The sequence below is a fragment of the Oncorhynchus masou genome, unplaced genomic scaffold, assembly GCF_036934945.1.
Source record: "Oncorhynchus masou masou isolate Uvic2021 unplaced genomic scaffold, UVic_Omas_1.1 unplaced_scaffold_643, whole genome shotgun sequence".
Lineage (NCBI taxonomy): Eukaryota > Metazoa > Chordata > Actinopteri > Salmoniformes > Salmonidae > Oncorhynchus > Oncorhynchus masou.
This window is the reverse complement of record NW_027012865.1, coordinates 412,101-433,386: the sequence shown is the minus strand read 5'-3', so window position 1 is coordinate 433,386 and position 21,286 is coordinate 412,101. Positions and strand designations below refer to the sequence as shown.

General features: G+C 46.6%; 1 protein-coding gene across 1 annotated transcript in view; it reads left to right on the top strand.

Annotated features, from left to right (window-relative positions):
* Nucleotides 1-20,507, top strand: part of gna12a (guanine nucleotide binding protein (G protein) alpha 12a) — a 30,479-nt gene extending 9,972 nt beyond the window's left edge. The window contains exons 3-6 of the mRNA XM_064962899.1: nt 17,512-17,562; nt 18,812-19,012; nt 19,209-19,415; nt 20,211-20,507. Coding sequence (XP_064818971.1) covers nt 17,512-17,562; nt 18,812-19,012; nt 19,209-19,415; nt 20,211-20,372 — 621 coding nt within the window. The 3' untranslated portion in view covers nt 20,373-20,507. The remainder of the gene's footprint in view (nt 1-17,511; nt 17,563-18,811; nt 19,013-19,208; nt 19,416-20,210) is intronic.
* The last annotated feature ends 779 nt before the right edge of the window (nt 20,508-21,286 follow it).

Genomic DNA, 21,286 nt, shown 5'->3' with positions numbered 1-21,286 from the left:
ATAGAAGCTGTTTTTCAGTCTCTCGGTCCCAGCTTTGATGAACCTGTACTGACCTCGTCTTCTGGATGATAGCGGGGTGAACAGGCAGTGGCTCGGGTGGTTGTTGTCCTTGATGATCTTTATGGCCTTCCTGTGACATCGGGTGGTGTAGGTGTCCTGGAGGGCAGGTTGTTTGCCCCCGGTGATGCGTTGTGCAGACCTCACTACCCTCTGGAGAGCCTTACGGTTGTGGGCGGAGCAGTTGCCGTACCAGGCGGTGATACAGCCCGCCAGGATGCTCTCGATTGTGCATCTGTAGAAGTTTGTGAGTGCTTTTGGTGACAAGCCGAATTTCTTCAGCCTCCTGAGGTTGAAGAGGCGCTGCTGCGCCTTCTTCACGATGCTGTCTGTGTGGGTGGACCAATTCAGTTTGTCTGTGATGTGTACGCCGAGGAACTTAAAACTTACTACCCTCTCCACTACTTTCCCATCGATGTGGATAGGGGGGTGTTCCCTCTGCTGTTTCCTGAAGTCCACAATCATCTCCTTAGTTTTGTTGACGTTGAGTGTTGTCAGGCTATTGATATAGTTGGTTCTGTCATTACTAGTTCCCTGGATACCTAGCATTGTCAGGCTATTGATATAGTTGGTTCTGTCATTATTAATTCCCTGGATACCTAGCGTTGTCAGGCTATTGATATAGTTGGTTCTGTCATTACTAGTCTGATATACCTTATGTTGTCAGGCTATTGATATAATTGGTTCTGTCATTACTAGTTCCCTGGATACCTTACGTTGTCAGGCTATTGATGTAGTTGGTTCTGTCATTACTAGTCTGATGTAACTTATGTTGTCAGGCTATTGATATAGTTGGTTCTGTCATTACTAGTTCCCTGGATACCTTACGTTGTCAGGCTATTGATATAGTTGGTTCTGTCATTACTAGTCTGATATAACTTATGTTGTCAGGCTATTGATATAGTTGGTTCTGTCATTACTAGTTCCCTGGATACCTTACGTTGTCCGGCTATTGATATAGTTGGTTCTGTCATTACCAGTCTGATATACCTTATGTTGTCAGGCTATTGATATAGTTGGTCCTGTCATTACTAGTCCCTGGATACCTTATGTTGTCAGGCTATTGATATAGTTGGTTCTATCATTCTTAGTTCCCTGGATACCTTACATTGTCAGGCTATTGATATAGTTGGTTCTGTCATTACTAGTCCTGTGGATACCTAGCGTTGTCAGGATACCTACTACTGTGTACTGTCCTGCTGTGTGCTGTCCTGCTGTCCTGCTGTGTGCTGTCCTGCTGTCCTACAGTGTACTGTCCTGCTGTGTGAGGTCCTGCTGTGTGCTGTCCTGTTGTCCGACTGTGTACTGTCCTACTGTGTACTGTCCTGTTGTGTGCTGTCCTGCTGTGTGCTGTCCTATTGTGTGCTGTCCTGCTGTATGCTGTCCTGTTGTGTGCTGTCCTGCTATCCTGCTGTGTACTGTCCTGCTGTGTGCTGTCCTGCTGTCCTGATGCGTGCTGCCTTGCTGTCCTGATGTTTGCTGTCCTGCTGTCCTGCTGTGTGCTGTCCTGCTGTCCTGCTGTGTACTGTCCTGCTGTCCTGCTGTGTGCTGTCCTGCTGTCCTACTGTCCTGCTGTCCTGCTGTGTGCTGTGTGCTGTCCTGCTGTCCTACTGTGTGCTGTCCTGCTGTCCTGCTGTCCTGTTGTCCTGCTGTCCTGTTGTCCTGCTGTGTTCTGTCCTGCTGTCCTGCTGTCCTACTGTCCTGCTGTCCTGCTGTGTGCTGTCCTGCTGTCCTACTGTGTGCTGTCCTGCTGTCCTACTGTGTGCTGTCCTGCTGTCCTGCTGTCCTGTTGTCCTGCTGTCCTGCTGTCCTGCTGTCCTGCTGTCCTGCTGTCCTACTGTCCTGCTGTCCTACTGTCCTGCTGTCCTGCTGTGTGCTGTCCTGCTGTCCTACTGTGTGCTGTCCTGCTGTCCTGCTGTCCTGCTGTGTGCTGTCCTGCTGTCCTACTGTGTGCTGTCCTGCTGTCCTGCTGTCCTGCTGTCCTGTTGTCCTGTTGTCCTGCTGTCCTGTTGTCCTGCTGTGTTCTGTCCTGCTGTCCTGCTGTCCTACTGTCCTGCTGTCCTGCTGTGTGCTGTCCTGCTGTCCTACTGTGTGCTGTCCTGCTGTCCTACTGTGTGCTGTCCTGCTGTCCTGCTGTGTACTGTCCTGCTGTCCTGTTGTCCTGCTGTCCTGCTGTGTACTGTCCTGCTGTGTGCTGTCCTGCTGTCCTACTGTGTGCTGTCCTGCTGTCCTGTTGTCCTGCTGTCCTGCTGTGTACTGTCCTCAAATCAAATCAAATGTTATTTGTCACATACAGATGGTTAGCAGATGTTAATGCGAGTGTAGCGAAATGCTTGTGCTTCTAGTTCCGACAATGCAGTAATAACCAACAAGTCATCTAGCTAACAATCCCAAAACTACTACCTTATAGACACAAGTGTAAGGGGATAAAGAATATGTACATAAAGATATATGAATGAGTGATGGTACAGAGCGGCATAGGCAAGATACAGTAGATGGTATTGAGTACAGTATATACATATGAGATGAGTATGTAAACAAGGTGGCATAGTTAAAGTGGCTAGTGATACATGTATTACATAAGGATGCAGTAGATGATAGAGTACAGTATATACGTATGCATATGAGATGAATAATGTAGGGTATGTAAACATTATATAAGGTAGCAATGTTTAAAGTGGCTAGTGATATATTTTACATAATTTCCCATCAATTCCCATTATTGAAGTGGCTGGAGTTGAGTCAGTGTGTTGGCAGCAGCCACTCAATGTTAGTGGTTGCTCTTTAACAGTCTGATGGCCTTGAGATAGAAGCTGTTTTTCAGTCTCTCGGTCCCAGCTTTGATGCACCTGTACTGACCTCGCCTTCTGGATGATAGCGGGGTGAACAGGCAGTGGCTCGGGTGGTTGTTGTCCTTGATGATCTTTATGGCCTTCCTGTAACATCGGGTGGTGTAGGTGTCCTGGAGGGCAGGTAGTTTGCCCCGGTGATGCGTTGCGCAGACCTCACTACCCTCTGGAGAGCCTTACGGTTGAGGGCGGAGCAGTTGCCGTACCAGGCGGTGATACAGCCCGCCAGGATGCTCCCGATTGAACATCTGTAGAAGTTTGTGAGTGCTTTTGGTGACAAGCCGAATTTCTTCAGCCTCCTGAGGTTGAAGAGGCGCTGCTGCGCCTTCTTCACGATGCTGTCTGTGTGAGTGGACCAATTCAGTTTGTCTGTGATGTGTACGCCGAGGAACTTAAAACTTACTACCCTCTCCACTACTGTTCCATCGATGTGGATAGGGGGTGTTCCCTCTGCTGTTTCCTGAAGTCCACAATCATCTCCTTAGTTTTGTTGACGTGGAGTGTGAGGTTATTTTCCTGACACCACACTCCGAGGGCCCTCACCTCCTCCCTGTAGGCCGTCCTGCTGTTCTGATGTGTACTGCAAACGAGGCTAATCTTGTCATTAGTCACAGTGGATAATGCTAGCATGCTAACATGACAACAGAAGACAACTTGGTTCCTGTTCAGATAAACAAGACAGAGTGAATCCTCAGCTGCCTTTCAGTCTTCCATCTCTTTCTCTGTGTGTATTTTTCTCTCTTCTTCCATCTCTTTCCTCTCTGTGTGTATTTTTCTCTCTTCTTCCATCTCTTTCTCTGTGTGTATTTTTCTCTCTTCTTCCATCTCTTCCTCTGTGTGTATTTTTCTCTCTTCCATCTCTTTCTCTGTGTGTATTTTTTCTCTCTTCCATCTCTTTCTCTGTGTGTATTTTTCTCTCTTCTTCCATCTCTTTCTCTGTGTGTATTTTTCTCTCTTCTTCCATCTCTTTCTCTGTGTGTATTTTTCTCTCTTCTTCCATCTCTTTCTCTGTGTGTATTTTTCTCTCTTCTTCCATCTCTTTCTCTCTTACTAACTTTATTTATGAGTCTTTTTTCTCCCTCTCATTCTCTCTCTCACCCTCTCTCCTTTTCTCTGTCTGTCTCGCTACCCCTCTATCTTTCTCTCTGAGAGGTTTTTCCGGTTACCACAGCCCAGTTTTCCCAGGGAACTCTGGATCCCAGCCAGAGAAAAAGAGAGCGAGAGAGAGAGAGAAATAAGGTTGGGGGAGGGGATAGGGATTGAGAGAAACAGGATGACTGGGAGAAATGGAGAGAAGGGAGGAGTAGAGAGATAGAGAAAACAGAAATGACTGACAGCCCCCCACAACAGACACCCAGCAGCATACCACCCTGCATATCACCCAGCAGCATATCACCCTGCATACCACTGCTGGCTTGCTGCTGGAAGTGGTGTTGGAGGGCCAGTAGGAGGCACACTTTCCTCTGGTCTAAAATTGTTTTATCCCAATGCCCCAAGGCAGTGATTGGGGACACTGCCCTGTGTCGGGTGCCGTCTTTCGGATGGGACGTTAAACGGGTGTCCTGACTCTCTGAGGTCATTAAAGAACCCATGGCACTTATCGTAAGAGTAGGGGTGTTAACCCCTGTGTCCTGGCTAAATTCCCAATCTGGCCCTCAAACCATCACGGTCACCTAATAATCCCCAGTTTACAAATTGTCTCATTCATCCTCCTCTCCCCTGTAACTATTCCCCAGGTCGTTGCTGCAAACAGATAAATACAAAAATATATTTTTTTAAACACCACACACACACACACAAGTTGGAGAACGTCACAATTGATAAGAGATTGAATCCTGTTATGCCGGGATCCAATCCGATCGTGCCGTCGGCTATGTGCCATTTAAAGGTAATTAACGATGTAGCTGACATATGCAGCGTTTACTGTTAATGCCAACGAGGGGAACATTCCCTTTAAAAGGTGCCCATAAGGAATGATCGAATCAGGCCCTCACTCTATCTTAAAGATACATGGGCCGGTTCACTGTAGTAGGGAGGAGAGAGAGACAGAGATAAATACTGTGGTGTGGGGCCTGTTCACTGTAGTAGGGAGGAGAGAGAGACAGAGATAAACACTGTGGTGTGGGGCCTGTTCACTGTAGTAGGGAGGAGAGAGACAGAGATAAATACTGTGGTGTGGGGCCTGTTCACTGCAGTAGAGAGGAGAGAGAGACAGAGATAAATACTGTGGTGTGGGGCCTGTTCACTGCAGTAGGGAGGAGAGAGAGACAGAGAGAGAGAGAGTCTGAGAGGGAGGGGCCACAAGCACACAGTATATTCAGACCTCGTCTAGTAGTAAATCCTCTAATCTGACCAATACAAACTGTGAATGGAGTTCCATTCCTGCTGCCTTACTCACACCACAACTACACCAGTTCTATCCATTGATTGGTTTAACCCACCAGAAACCTGTTTTGATTGGTCAGCTGTAATGCATCTGCTGTGACGGGCTTTCGTCATTGGTTTTTCCTCAGTTCCCCCCAATGTTACATGTTTTATTAACTTGGTTCATAAATTATATACAAAAAAAACATGCCATCTCTCTATCTCTCATCCCCTCCCTCTCTCTCCCTCCCCCTCCCCCCTCCCTCTCTCCCCCATCCCTCCCTCCCCCCTCCCTCCCTCTCTCCCCCCATCCCTCTCTCCCCCTCCCTCTCTCCCCCTCCCTCTCTCACCCCTCTCTCCCTCCCCCCCTCCCTCTCTCCCCCTCCCTCCCTCCCTCTCCCTCCCCCATCCCTCCCTCCCCCCTCCCTCTCCCCCCCCTCCCCTCCCCTCCCTCCCTCCCTCCCTCTCCCCCCTCCCTCCCTCCCTCCTAATAAAAGTTATTTTAGTTTTGAAATGGTAACTCTCCCTCCCCCTCCCTCTCTCCCCCCATCCCTCCCCCTCCCTCCCTCCCTCTCTCCCCCCTCCCTCTCCCTCTCTCTCCCCCTCCCTCCCCCTCTCCCTCTCCCTCCCCCTCCCTCTCTCCCCCCATCCCCCCCCCTCCCTCTCTCCCTCCCCCTCCCCCTCCCCCCTCCCTCCCTCCCCCTCCCCCTCTCTCCCTGTCTTCCTGAAATAGAGAGGAGTCTCAGTCCATCTGCTTACTCAGTCTTTAAAACACTCTGTCAGCATTTTCACTGTCGACTAATAAAGTTATTTTAGTTTTGAAATGGTAACTTCAGAGAAAAAAATACTCTCTTTTGTCTCTTTCTCTCCCTCTCTCTCTCTCTCCCTCTCTCTCTCTCTCTCTCCCCCTCTCTCTCTCTCTACCTCTCTCCTTCTCTCTCTCTCTCCCACTCTCTCTCTCTCTCCCACTCTCTCTCTCTCTCTCCCTCTCCTTCTCTCTCTCCCACTCTCTCTCTACCTCTCTCTCTCTCCCCATCTCTCTCTCTCCCACTTTCTCTCTCTCTCTCTCTCTCTCTCTCTCTCTCTCTCTCTCTCTCTCTCTCTCCCCCCTTCTCTCTCTCTCTCCCTACCTCTCTCTCTCTCTCCCTACCCCTCTCTCTCTCCCCCATCTCTCTCTCTCCCTACCTCTCTCTCTCTCTTCCTACCCCTCTCTCTCTCCCTCCCTCTCTCTGTCTTTCTGCGTCAGTAGTGATGCGTACTGCTATTTGTCACACCACTGTAGGTCTAGTCAGCAGCATGTGTGTGTGTGGTATGGGTGTAGCGAACCAGGCTTCCCTAAAATGGGAAATGTGGGGAAGTTCCATGGCAGAAATCAGGAAGGAACCCGGTGCCTCATCAGATTTAAAAAGAATATCAACAAAACAACCACTGGTTAGAAAACATTTTATAACGTTTTGTCCAGATGAGCGAAACCTGTCAAGCTGCAGTAAGAAGGAAGAAATGGTCTACAACACTGGCCATATCAATATTTAATATTTTGACGTTTCTAACGTGATATTTGGCTGTAAAGGCTAGCATGAAGAAATGGTCTACAACACTGGCCATATCAATATTTATATTTTGACGTTTCTAACGTGATATTTGGCTGTAAAGGCTAGCATGCGGGACAAGTCGCTAGCTACGATGAGATTTTTTTGGGGAGAAAAGTCAGCTAACCTCGTAAGCGACCTAGGTATAACTAACTAGCTAGCTACTAGCTACTATAACTGACGAGCTAGCTACTATAACTAACTAGCTAGCTACGAGTTACTATAACTAACTAGCTAGCTACTAGCTAGTTCAATGTCTCTCAGGATTATAAAGCCAAACCAAAAAGATAATAAAAACAGCATATTATTGACCTAAAAGGAAAGCTGTGTTAGCCCAGTCGCTAGCTTATACAGGGTCGGTGACACATAGAGCAACCATGTCTATGAGAACTACTGCAGTCATTTTGTTTAGCAACATTGCTAAAAATTAACGAAATAACATAAGAATGCTACCTGTAACCTCCTGGAGCCTAACTGTCGTCTCCTTACTGTCATATTGTACCTAAATTACAAGGGTTGGATTTGAACTAAACAATTATAAACAATATGTCAGCACTTCAATGTGCAGAAATCGCTCCGCCATTTCCTGGTTGTTAAAACTCTTAATAGTTTTCCTAATTTCAGTTTTTATGTGACCAAAAACAAGCAACGATAATGTAGACCAGGAAGCATAGAAATAGAGCACATAGAACATATCTACTGCTTATTAGACTTGCTTTTCATGAGAATGACAGATCTATAACTTACATTTCTATCTGAATTTGGTCTGGTCACCCCCCAAAAAAAGTTACATATTGTCGCTTTAAAAGGCATGTGGAAAATCTGGTATATGGTTTGCCTCGTGTACATGGTCTTACTGGGGTCATTTTAAGTAGAGAACGTAGACATGTAAACAATGTGCCAGGTCAGCTATTCTCTGATCCAGATGACAGATGCCCTATAGGCCAGTAGTGCCCTCACACTGTAGGACTGTGGCTGCATTAGTGATGTCACATGAGAAGCTGCACAATGAATTCACATAGCTGATATACAGAGAGAGAGACAGAGAAAGAGAGAGAGAGTGACAATCAAATACAACTCATTGGAGATCTTACCACTGTACATAAAGGTTATGTTCATTTGAGAATACAACACAGACCCATTACAGACAGAACCCCTTCCCCTCTTTATTGACACACAGACCCATTACAGACAGAACCCCTTCCTCTCTTTATTGACACACAGACCCATTACAGACAGAACCCCTTCCTCTCTTTATTGACACACAGACCCATTACAGACAGAACCCCTTCCTCTCTTTGACACACAGACCCATTACAGACAGAACCCCCTTCCTCTCTTTATTGACACACAGACCCATTACAGACAGAACCCCTTCCTCTCTTTATCGACACACAGACCCATTACAGACAGAACCCCTTCCTCTCTTTATTGACACACAGACCCATTACAGACAGAACCCCTTCTTCTCTTTATTGACACACAGACCCATTACAGACAGAACCCCCTTCCTCTCTTTATTGACACACAGACCCATTACAGACAGAACCCCTTCCTCTCTTTATTGACACACAGACCCATTACAGACAGAACCCCTTCCTCTCTTTATTGACACACAGACCCATTACAGACAGAACCCCTTCCTCTCTTTATTGACACACAGACCCATTACAGACAGAACCCCTTCCTCTCTTTATTGACACACAGACCCATTACAGACAGAACCCCTTCCTCTCTTTATTGACACACAGACCCATTACAGACAGAACCCCTTCCTCTCTTTATTGACACACAGACCCATTACAGACAGAACCCCCTTCCTCTCTTTATTGACACACAGACCCATTACAGACAGAACCCCTTCCTCTCTTTATTGACACACAGACCCATTACAGACAGAACCCCCTTCCTCTCTTTATTGACACACAGACAGACCCATTACAGACAGAACCCCCTTCCTCTCTTTATTGACACACAGACCCATTACAGACAGAACCCCTTCCTCTCTTTATTGACACACAGACCCATTACAGACAGAACCCCTTCCTCTCTTTATTGACACACAGACCCATTACAGACAGAACCCCTTCCTCTCTTTATTGACACACAGACCCATTACAGACAGAACCCCCTTCCTCTCTTTATTGACACACAGACCCATTACAGACAGAACCCCTTCCTCTCTTTATTGACACACAGACCCATTACAGACAGAACCCCTTCCTCTCTTTATTGACACACAGACCCATTACAGACAGAACCCCCCTTCCCCTCTTTATTGACACACAGACCCATTACAGACAGAACCCCTTCCTCTCTTTATTGACACACAGACCCATTACAGACAGAACCCCTTCCTCTCTTTATTGACACACAGACCCATTACAGACAGAACCCCTTCCTCTCTTTATTGACACACAGACCCATTACAGACAGAACCCCCTTCCCCTCTTTATTGACACACAGACCCATTACAGACAGAACCCCTTCCTCTCTTTATTGAAACACAGACAGAACCCCTTCCTCTCTTTATTGACACACAGACCCATTACAGACAGAACCCCTTCCTCTCTTTATTGACACACAGACCCATTACAGACAGAACCCCCTTCCTCTCTTTATTGACACACAGACCCATTACAGACAGAACCCCTTCCTCTCTTTATTGACACACAGACCCATTACAGACAGAACCCCTTCCTCTCTTTATTGACACACAGACCCATTACAGACAGAACCCCCTTCCCCTCTTTATTGACACACAGACCCATTACAGACAGAACCCCTTCCTCTCTTTATTGACACACAGACCCATTACAGACAGAACCCCTTCCTCTCTTTATTGACACACAGACCCATTACAGACAGAACCCCCTTCCTCTCTTTATTGACACACAGACCCATTACAGACAGAACCCCTTCCTCTCTTTATTGACACACAGACCCATTAGACAGAACCCCCTTCCTCTCTTTATTGACACACAGACCCATTACAGACAGAACCCCTTCCTCTCTTTATTGACACACAGACCCATTACAGACAGAACCCCCTTCCTCTCTTTATTGACACACAGACCCATTACAGACAGAACCCCTTCCTCTCTTTATTGACACACAGACCCATTACAGACAGAACCCCCTTCCTCTCTTTATTGACACACAGACCCATTACAAACAGAACCCCTTCCTCTCTTTATTGACACACAGACCCATTACAGACAGAACCCCTTCCTCTCTTTATTGACACACAGACCCATTACAGACAGAACCCCCTTCCTCTCTTTATTGACACACAGACCCATTACAAACAGAACCCCCTTTATTGACACACAGACCCATTACAGACAGAACCCCTTCCTCTCTTTATTGACACACAGACCCATTACAGACAGAACCCCTTCCTCTCTTTATTGACACACAGACCCATTACAGACAGAACCCCTTCCTCTCTTTATTGACACACAGACCCATTACAGACAGAACCCCTTCCTCTCTTTATTGAAACACAGACAAAACCCCTTCCTCTCTTTATTGACACACAGACCCATTACAGACAGAACCCCTTCCTCTCTTTATTGACACACAGACAAAACCCCTTCCTCTCTTTATTGACACACAGACCCATTACAGACAGAACCCCCTTCCTCTCTTTATTGACACACAGACCCATTACAGACAACCCCTTCCTCTCTTTATTGACACACAGACCCATTACAGACAGAACCCCTTCCTCTCTTTATTGACACACAGACCCATTACAGACAGAACCCCTTCCTCTCTTTATTGACACACAGACCCATTACAGACAGAACCCCCTTCCTCTCTTTATTGAAACACAGACCCATTACAGACAGAACCCCCTTCCTCTCTTTATTGACACACAGACCCATTACAGACAGAACCCCCTTCCTCTCTTTATTGACACACAGACCCATTACAGACAGAACCCCTTCCTCTCTTTATTGACACACAGACCCATTACAGACAGAACCCCTTCCTCTCTTTATTGACACACAGACCCATTACAGACAGAACCCCCTTCCTCTCTTTATTGAAACACAGACCCATTACAGACAGAACCCCCTTCCTCTCTTTATTGACACACAGACCCATTACAGACAGAACCCCCTTCCTCTCTTTATTGACACACAGACCCATTACAGACAGAACCCCTTCCTGTCTTTATTTCAGGATTGTGATTAATCGACATCAACACGAGTTCATCAGTTTAACCATTTTAAACCAGTTGAAACACTTCACAAGAGTCATCACTTCAACATGTGTAAATAAAGCCAACTGTTCTGTAAAGATGAGACGTCTCAGTCTAAACAACACGAGACCGTTGACTTAGCAACAAGTAGGTTATTATTACTAAAGCGGCGTTTTCAGGAAAACAACAACAACTCAAAACCAACCCTGCTCCACCAACCCTGCCCCACCAACTCTGCTCCACCAACCCTGCCCCACCAACTCTGCTCCACCAACCCTGCCCCACCAACTCTGCTCCACCAACTCTGCTCCACCAACCCTGCTCCACCAACCCTGCCCCACCAACCCTGCTCCACCAACCCTGCCCCACCAACCCTGCTCCACCAACCCTGCTCCACCAACCCTGCTCCACCAACCCTGCCCCACCAACCCTGCCCCACCAACCCTGCTTCACCAACCCTGCCCCACTAACCCTGCTCCACCAACCCTGCTCCACCAACACTGCTCCACCAACACTGCTCCACCAACCCTGCTCCACTGATCTACTGGCTGAGCAGACTTCTATTCCAGAGGTGGCCAACCCTGCTCCACTGATCTACTGGCTGAGTAGACTTCTATTCCAGAGGTGGCCAACCCTGCCCCACTGATCTACTGGCTGAGTAGACTTCTATTCCAGAGGTGGCCAACCCTGCTCCACTGATCTACTGGCTGAGCAGACTTCTATTCCAGAGGTGGCCAACCCTGCTCCACTGATCTACTGGCTGAGTAGACTTCTATTCCAGAGGTGGCCAACCCTGCTCCACTGATCTACTGGCTGAGCAGACTTCTATTCCAGAGGTGGCCAACCCTGCTCCACTGATCTACTGGCTGAGTAGACTTCTATTCCAGAGGTGGCCAACCCTGCCCCACTGATCTACTGTCTGAGCAGACTTCTATTCCAGAGGTGGCCAACCCTGCCCCACTGATCTACTGGCTGAGTAGACTTCTATTCCAGAGGTGGCCAACCCTGCTCCACTGATCTACTGGCTGAGTAGACTTCTATTCCAGAGGTGGCCAACCCTGCTCCACTGATCTACTGGCTGAGTAGACTTCTATTCCAGAGGTGGCCAACCCTGCCCCACTGATCTACTGTCTGAGCAGACTTCTATTCCAGAGGTGGCCAACCCTGCCCCACTGATCTACTGGCTGAGTAGACTTCTATTCCAGAGGTGGCCAACCCTGCTCCACTGATCTACTGGCTGAGTAGACTTCTATTCCAGAGGTGGCCAACCCTGCTCCACTGATCTACTGGCTGAGTAGACTTCTATTCCAGAGGTAGCCAACCCTGCCCCACTGATCTACTGGCTGAGTAGACTTCTATTCCAGAGGTAGCCAACCCTGCCCCACTGATCTACTGGCTGAGTAGACTTCTATTCCAGCCCAGAAAATAGCACTCTTGATGATTATCTCTTTAGATGTGATGATGAGTTGGTCATCGGGTGTGTTATTGCTGGGCTGGAACAGAACCCTGCACAGCCAGCAGCTCCCGTTGTAAACGGGTTAATACACTGTGTGGGATGTTTAACTGGATAACTGTACACAGCATTCTGTTAAACATAGGTGGGCCAACACATATAACCCAGGATATACCCTTCGTCTCTTGGGACGTTCATCGGGACCTCTCTCTTCATCTGCCAACAGGCTTTCTTACACAGCATTCCGTAGCCGAGGACAGATTACATCACAAAGAAACAGGCTTCATTAAATCAAATCAAATCAAATTTTATTTGTCACATACACATGGTTAGCAGATGTTAATGCGAGTGTAGCGAAATGCTTGTGCTTCTAGTTCCGACAATGCAGTAATAACCAACAAGTAATCTAACTAACAATTCCTAAACTACTGTCTTATACACAGTGTAAGGGGATAAAGAATATGTACATAAGGATATATGAATGAGTGATGGTACAGAGCAGCATAGGCAAGATACAGTAGATGGTATCGAGTACAGTATATACATATGAGATGGGTCCTGTGTGGCTCAGTCGGTAGAGCATGGCGCTTGCAACGCCAAGCGTCGTGGGTTTGATTCCCGCTGGGGCCACCCGTATGTAAAAGTAGTGGCCCCAGCCGACTTGTAAGTCGCTTTGGACAAAAGCGTCTGCTAAATGGGATATATTATTATTATATTATGTAAACAAAGTGGCATAGTTAAAGTGGCTAGTGATACATGTATTACATAAGGATGCAGTCGATGATATAGAGTACAGTATATACGTATGCATATGAGATGAATAATGTAGGGTAAGTAACATTATACATTATATATATACTCCAATGAGACGGCACTGAATAGTATGTTGCCATTATCTCTCTCTCTCTCGTAGTTTAACCCTCTAGGGACTGGAGAATCTGTTTATAATGACCTGTCCAGTGGCCTACCATTCTCCCGTTACTGACAGATGAAGCTGCAATGTCACCCTCTTCCATGGCCCTTATCTACAAAATACATTTGGAGACTATTTTTTATTTTACAATGATTACGTCAAGATAGCTAGCCAATAGGAAGTTAGCTAGCTGATGACATTTTAATTCGCTTAGCTAAACAGTGTGTAAAGTTAGCTAGCTCGCTAGTTAGCAGCTCAGTGGAGTTAGCCTACAAAATGGCCTACGGTAGCTAGCTACCTAGTTAGCAGCTTAGTGGAGTCTACAAAGATGTCTACTGTAGCCAGCTAGCTAGTTAGCAGCTCGGTGGAATTAGCCTACAAAGTGACCTACTGTAGCTAGCTAACTAGTTAGCAGCTCAGTGGAGTCTACAAAGAGGCCTACTGTAGCCAGCTAGCTAGTTAGCAGCTCAGTGGCCTATAAAATAGCCTATAAAATGGCCTACTGTAGCCAGCTAGCAGCTCAGTGGAGTTAGCCTATAAAGTGGCCTACTGTAGCCAGCTAGCTAGTTAGCAGCTCAGTGGAGTTAGCCTATAAAGTGGCCTACTGTAGCTAGCTAGCTAGTTAGCAGCTCAGTGGAGTCTACAAAGTGGCCTACTGTAGCCAGCTAGCAGCTCAGTGGAGTTAGCCTATAAAGTGGCCTACTGTAGCCAGCTAGCTAGTTAGCAGCTCAGTGGAGTTAGCCTATAAAGTGGCCCACTGTAGCCAGCTAGCTAGTTAGCAGCTCATTGGAGTTAGCCTATAAAGTGGCCTACTGTAGCCAGCTAGCAGCTCAGTGGAGTTAGCCTATAAAGTGGCCTACTGTAGCCAGCTAGCCAGTTAGCAGCTCAGTGGAGTTAGCCTATAAAGTGGCCTACTGTAGCCAGCTAGCTAGTTAGCAGCTCAGTGGAGTTAGCCTACAAAGTGGCCTACAGTAGCCAGCTAGCTAGTTAGCAGCTCAGTGGAGGTAGCCTATAAAGTGGCCTACTGTAGCCAGCTAGCTAGTTAATAATACCCTGTTTAAAGTTGTTTTTAATGTATTTAATTACTTGAATATGTTCTCCCACTGCTTCTGTTTTATGGGTCCTTAGAAACTAAATAATGGGCCATTTTCAAGATATTTTCAGTGGTAGCAAAGCGGCCGTGTGGACAGGATGAATGGACACAAAAAGAAAAGGGGTTTGTCACCAGAGCGATTCAGAACGTGACCTTTGACTTTACCAACGTAATTCACTTTCAATAAAATATCAATCGCAGACTTGTCAGCAACACTTGATAACTTGCGTTTGAAAAACTAGCATAGACAACAACACCAACTACCGGGACGGTAGTCCTTTTCTTACCTCATTTGCTCACATCGTATATAGACTTGTTTATACTGTATTATTGACTGTAAGTTTGTTTTACTCCATGTGAAACACTGTGTCATTGTATGTGTCGAACTGCTTTGCTTTATCCTGGCCAGGTCGCAATTGTAAATGAGAACTTGTTCTCAACTAGCCTACCTGGTTATATAAAGGTGAAATAAATAAAAGGTGATTCACATAGCACCCAGCAGCCGTTCTACAGGGGGAGGGGGGCTAGAAATTTAACATCTTATCAAAATCGGTTCGCTGTGTTTTTGCACCAAATCTAAATTCTCCAGACGGTGGTATTGCAAAGTGAGACTAGAGTGTAGTGTGTCTGTCTGTCTGTCTGCATATGTAGTCTGTGTTAATCTCCTCAACGCTGGGAATTCCCCCTCTCCCCCACTCCTGGCCCCTCCCCCTTACGTTGTCGGACTTTGTTTCCTGTGGCGGTGACATCACAGGTCAGCCTTTGGGTCATGGGGTCGCGTTTCCTGTTTGGCACGGCAACATGACGGTTCACGGCCGTTCGTCCAATGGGGGTCCGTTTTAGAACACGAATCTGTGACAAATTATTATTCATTTATAAGACAAGTTGGAATCTCATTTGGAGAAGAAGACAAACTGACTTTTACAATAAGACCAGACCAGAGCCCATCAACTAAATGAAAGACGGATTGAAAGAAGAATAGTGGAAAGAGGCATAGTTTTGAAAAGAGGAATAGTTTTGAAAAGAGGCATAGTTTTGGAAAGTGGCATAGTTTTGGAAAAATGAATAGTTTTTGGAAAGAGGAATATTTTTGAAAAGAGGAATAGTTTTGGAAAGAGGCATAGTTTTGGAAAGAGGCATAGTTTTGTAAAGAGGAATAGTTTTGGAAAGAGGCATAGTTTTGGAACGAGGGCTAGTTTTGAAAAGAGGAATAGTGTTTGGAAATAGGCATAGTTTTGGAAAGAGGCATAGTTTTGGAAAGAGGAATAGTTTTGAAAAGAGGAATAGTGTTTGGAAATAGGAATAGTGTTTGGAAATAGGCATAGTTTTGGAAAGAGGCATAGTTTTGTAAAGAGGAATAGTTTTGTAAAGAGGAATAGTTTTGTAAAGAGGAATAGTGTTTGGAAATAGGCATAGTTTTGTAAAGAGGCATAGTTTTGGAAAGAGGAATAGTTTTGGAAATAGGCATAGTTTTGTAAAGAGGCATAGTTTTGGAAAGAGGAATAGTTTTGGAACGAGGAATAGTTTTGGAAAGAGGCATAGTTTTGGAAAGAGGAATAGTTTTGGAAAGAGGAATAGTTTTGGAACGAGGGCTAGTTTTCTGTGTGTGGGGAAGGGAGGGGAAGGTGGGGGGTTGCTGTCTCTCTGTCTGGTTAATCCCTCTCTCTGTTTTCACACACACACAGCTGTTTCCTGGGGTGGTGGATGTGAGCGAGGTTGTAATGTACCAGACTGAACTATCATACTAAATAACGTTAAACATCCTGTTTGGCTCAGTCGGTGTGGTTCATGTGAGACCAAAGGTCAAAGGTCGTGGGTTTGATACAGCCTGGGGACACCTATTCATAAAATGGTCCAATGACTTTGGATGAAAGTGTCTGCTGAACGCATCAATAAACTGATCCTGGGTCTGTTTTAGTGTTGTTCCCGTCAGAGGCATTGGGAGATTGCTTCATAAAGCCCCTGGAACGCATCAATAAGCTGATCCTGGGTCTGTTTTAGTGTTGTTCCCGTCAGAGGCATTGGGAGATTGCTTCATAGAGCCCCTGGAACGCATCAATAAGCTGATCCTGGGTCTGTTTTAGTGTTGTTCCCGTCAGAGGCATTGGGAGATTGCTTCATAGAGCCCCTGGAACGCATTAATAAGCTGATCCTGGGTCTGTTTTAGTGTTGTTCCCGTCAGAGGCATTGGGAGATTGCTTCATAGAGCCCCTGGAACGCATTAATAAGCTGATCCTGGGTCTGTTTTAGTGTTGTTCCCGTCAGAGGCATTGGGAGATTGCTTCATAGAGCCCCTGGAACGCATTCAGAAGCTGATCCTGGGTCTGTTTTAGTGTTGTTCCCGTCAGAGGCATTGGGAGATTGCTTCATAGAGCCCCTGGAACGCATTCAGAAGCTGATCCTGGGTCTGTTTTAGTGTTGTTCCCGTCAGAGGCATTGGGAGATTGCTTCATAGAGCCCCTGGAACGCGTTAAGAAGCTGATCCTGGGTCTGTTTTAGTGTTGTTCCCCTCTTAGAGGCAGAACACAGGGTCAACACACTTTTATCAGAAAACATTGCTCTCTTTCTTACTCCCTTTCTCCCTTTCTCTCCCCCTCTGTCCCTCTCTCTCTCTCTTTCTGTCCCTCCCTCCCTCCTCTCTGTCTGTGTCAGGGTTGAGTTTAATGATCAGTTGTGTTTGTGTGAACATTGTAGAGCATTCTAGAGGCCTCGGTGTCAACGTCGTTTCCCACTGGGCACACACTGGTTGAATCAAAGTCGTTTTCACGTCATTTCAATGAAATTACATTGAACCAACATGGAATAGACGTTGAATTGACGTCTTTGCCCAGTGGGAAAAGTGTTTGTTGTGTGTGTGGTTGAATTATACAGCAAATACTTTCAAAAACTTGTGCTTGAGCTGTGCTTTCAGCCTGTTGTGTCCAATGGAAACAACTGAATAAAACATTTAATTAAAACGACTGTTGTCTCTTCCTGTTCACAGAGTGAGTCGGTGAAATACTTCCTGGATAACCTGGACCGGATTGGCCAGCCGGTGAGTGGGCGGAGCTTCTTTACGTTTAACCTTTAATGTCAGAACCTCTGGCCACACCCCCCATCTGATAGTATTACTGACTATGTAATTACATTATTGTTGAATACTGTTGTTGTACATAAATACTGTACATAAATACTGTACATAAATAAATACTGTACATAAATACTGTACATAAATACTGTACATGAATACTGTACATGAATACTGTACATGAATACTGTACATGAATACTGTACATGAATACTGTACATAAATAAATACTGTACATAAATACTGTACATAAATACTGTACATGAATACTGTACATGAATACTGTACATGAATACTGTACATGAATGACAAACCAAAACAATCAGAGCATGATAATATTACTGTTCTCTTCCTCTCTGCTCCTCTCTCATCCATCCTTTCATCCCTCTCTGCTCCTCTCTCCTCCATCCTTTCATCCCTCTCTGCTCCTCTCTCATCCATCACTCTCTGCTCCTCTCTCATCCATCCTTTCATCCCTCTCTCCTCCATCCCTCTCTCCTCCATCCTTCCATCCCTCTCTCCTCCTCTCTCCTCCATCCCTCTCTCATCCATCCTTTCATCCCTCTCTCATCCATCCCTCTCTCCTCCATCCTTCCATCCCTCTCTCCTCCATCCTTTCATCCCTCTCTCCTCCTCCCCTCTCTCCTCCATCCTTCCATCCCTCTCTCCTCCTCTCTCCTCCATCCTTTCATCCCTCTCTCATCCATCCCTCTCTCCTCCATCCTTCCATCCCTCTCTCCTCCATCCTTTCATCCCTCTCTCCTCCTCCCCTCTCTCATCCATCCTTTCATCCCTCTCTCCTCCATCCTTCCATCCCTCTCTCCTCCTCTCTCATCCATCCTTTCATCCCTCTCTCCTCCATCCTTCCATCCCTCTCTCCTCCTCTCTCCTCCATCCTTCCATCCCTTTCTCCTCCATCCCTCTCTCCTCCTCTCTCCTCCATCCTTCCATCCCTTTCTCCTCCATCCCTCTCTCCTCCTCTCTCCTCCATCCTTCCATCCCGTTCTCCTCTCTCCTCCATCCTTCTATCCCTCTCTCCTCCTCTCTCTCCTCCATCCTTCCACCCCTCTCCTCCATCCTTCCATCCCTCTCTCCTCTCTACTCCTCCTCTCTCCTGCATCCTTCTATCCCTCTCTCCTCCTCTCTCCTGCATCCTTCTATCCCTCTCTCCTCCTCTCTCCTGCATCCTTCCATCCCTCTCTCCTCCTCTCTCCAGAACTATATCCCGAGTCGGCAGGACATTCTGTTTGCACGGAAGGCGACTAAAGGAATCGTAGAACACGACTTTATCATAAAGAAGATTCCGTTTAAGATGGTTGATGTGGGGGGTCAGAGGTCACAGAGACAGAAATGGTTTCAGTGCTTCGACGGAATCACATCTATACTGTTCATGGTGTCATCATCCGAGTACGACCAGGTAGGCGACCGACAGACAGACAGACAGACAGACAGACAGACAGACAGACAGACAGACAGACGAGCAGGTACACCCACCCAACAGACCTGAGTATATGAGGTGTTGATGTAGCTGGGAGGTTTTGGGGGTGAAATCACATCTTCAGTTTGACGTGAGTCAACAGGAAGGGAGACATTTCTCACCTCCTTTCCCATAGGTTCTGATGGAGGACCGGAGGACCAATCGGCTGGTAGAGAGCATGAACATCTTTGAGACGATCGTGAACAACAAGCTCTTCCTCAACGTGTCCATCATCCTCTTCCTCAACAAGACTGACCTGCTGGTGGAGAAGCTAGGCCAGTCTGACATCACTAAACACTTCCCAGAATACAGGGGAGACCCTCGCAGGCTGGAGGATGTACAGGTAGGATCTAACACACAGGACCAACAGGTAGGATCGAACACACTGGACCAACAGGTAGGATCTAGCACACAGGACACACAGGTAGGATCTAACACACAGGACACACAGGTAGGATCTAACACACTGGATCTACAGGTAGGATCTAACACACTGGACCTACAGGTAGGATCTAACACACAGGACCGACAGGTAGGACCTAACACACTGGATCTACAGGTAGGATCTAACACACAGGACCGACAGGTGGGATCTAACACACAGGACCTACAGGTAGGATCTAACACACAGGACCTACAGGTAGGATCTAACACACAGGACCTACAGGTAGGATCTAACACACAGGACCTACAGGTAGGATCAAACACACAGGACCTACAGTAACACACACCTGACCAGGTACACACACCTGACCTGGTACACACAATCACACCTGATCAGGTACACACACCTGACCAGGTACACAATCACACCTGACCAGGTACACAATCACACCTGACCAGGTACACAATCACACCTGACCAGGTACACAATCACACCTGACCAGGTACACAATCACACCTGACCAGGTACACAATCACACCTGACCAGGTACACAATCACACCTGACCAGGTTCACAATCAAACCTGACCAGGTACACAATCACACCTGACCAGGTACACAATCAAACCGGACCAGGTACACAATCACACCTGACCAGGTACACAATCACACCTGACCAGGTAAACACACAAACACCTGACCAGGTACACACAAACTCTCAAACCTCTTCTCTGTCTCTCTCTCTCTCTCTGCAGGCGTTCCTGGTGCAATCGTTCAGTCGTAGCGGGCGTAACCGTGGGAAACCTCTGTTTCATCACTTTACCACGGCGATCGACACGGAGAACATCCGCTTTGTGTTCCACGCTGTTAAAGACACCATACTGCAAGAGAACCTCAAAGACATCATGCTGCAGTGACACACACACACATTATATATACACACACACATTATATACACACACACACACACATTATATACACACACACACACACACATTATATACACACACACATTATATACACACACACACACACACACACACACACACACATTATATACACACACATTATATACACACACACATTAAATACACACACACATTATATATACACACACAGACACACATTATACAGGTATTATATAGAGCCCCCCTCCCCTCCCCTGTGTTTGTAGATTATAGAACCACTAGAAGGGAGGATTTCCCCTTCTGAACAGCGGTCCATGGTGGATGGACCAGACCGGCTGCCATTTTGGTCTTTTCCTTGATGGACTGGATGTTAGAGTCATCTGCTCCGGAAGTTCTGCAGTTGTTTCATGCCGTCGGCCATTTTACATCAACTAGATGGAATTTGCCGCCATTTTGACAGTTCTTGTGGATTTTTAGAACTATATCCGTTCTAGAATTGAACTGTTCTAGAATTGATCTGTTCTAGAATGTATATTTCTATGACCTGAGTAACCACTGCACTGAGAAGCAGACAGACAGTCCTCCTGAACTCTGGACTCTGACCTGTGGAATAGTCAATAGGTCAATACAGGGTCATTATCTTTGGAACCCTGAGAGGTCAAAGAGGCCTGACCGGTGACCCTGGGGATCGTAGTGGATTATGGGAACTGCAGTCTCAGGACAAGGAAGACTCTTAATGACATCACTGATATGATGACATTGTGGATGACATTATCACAGCAGGAGACCAATCATAGGACTGAGAACTCGTCTAACATCCTGCTGGTCTCCAACTTCTTCTTCTTCAGCCCTTCTGATTCTGTTACATCAGAGACAGACAGACACTAAATAGAGGAGGAAGAGTTGGTAGAGAGACAGAGACA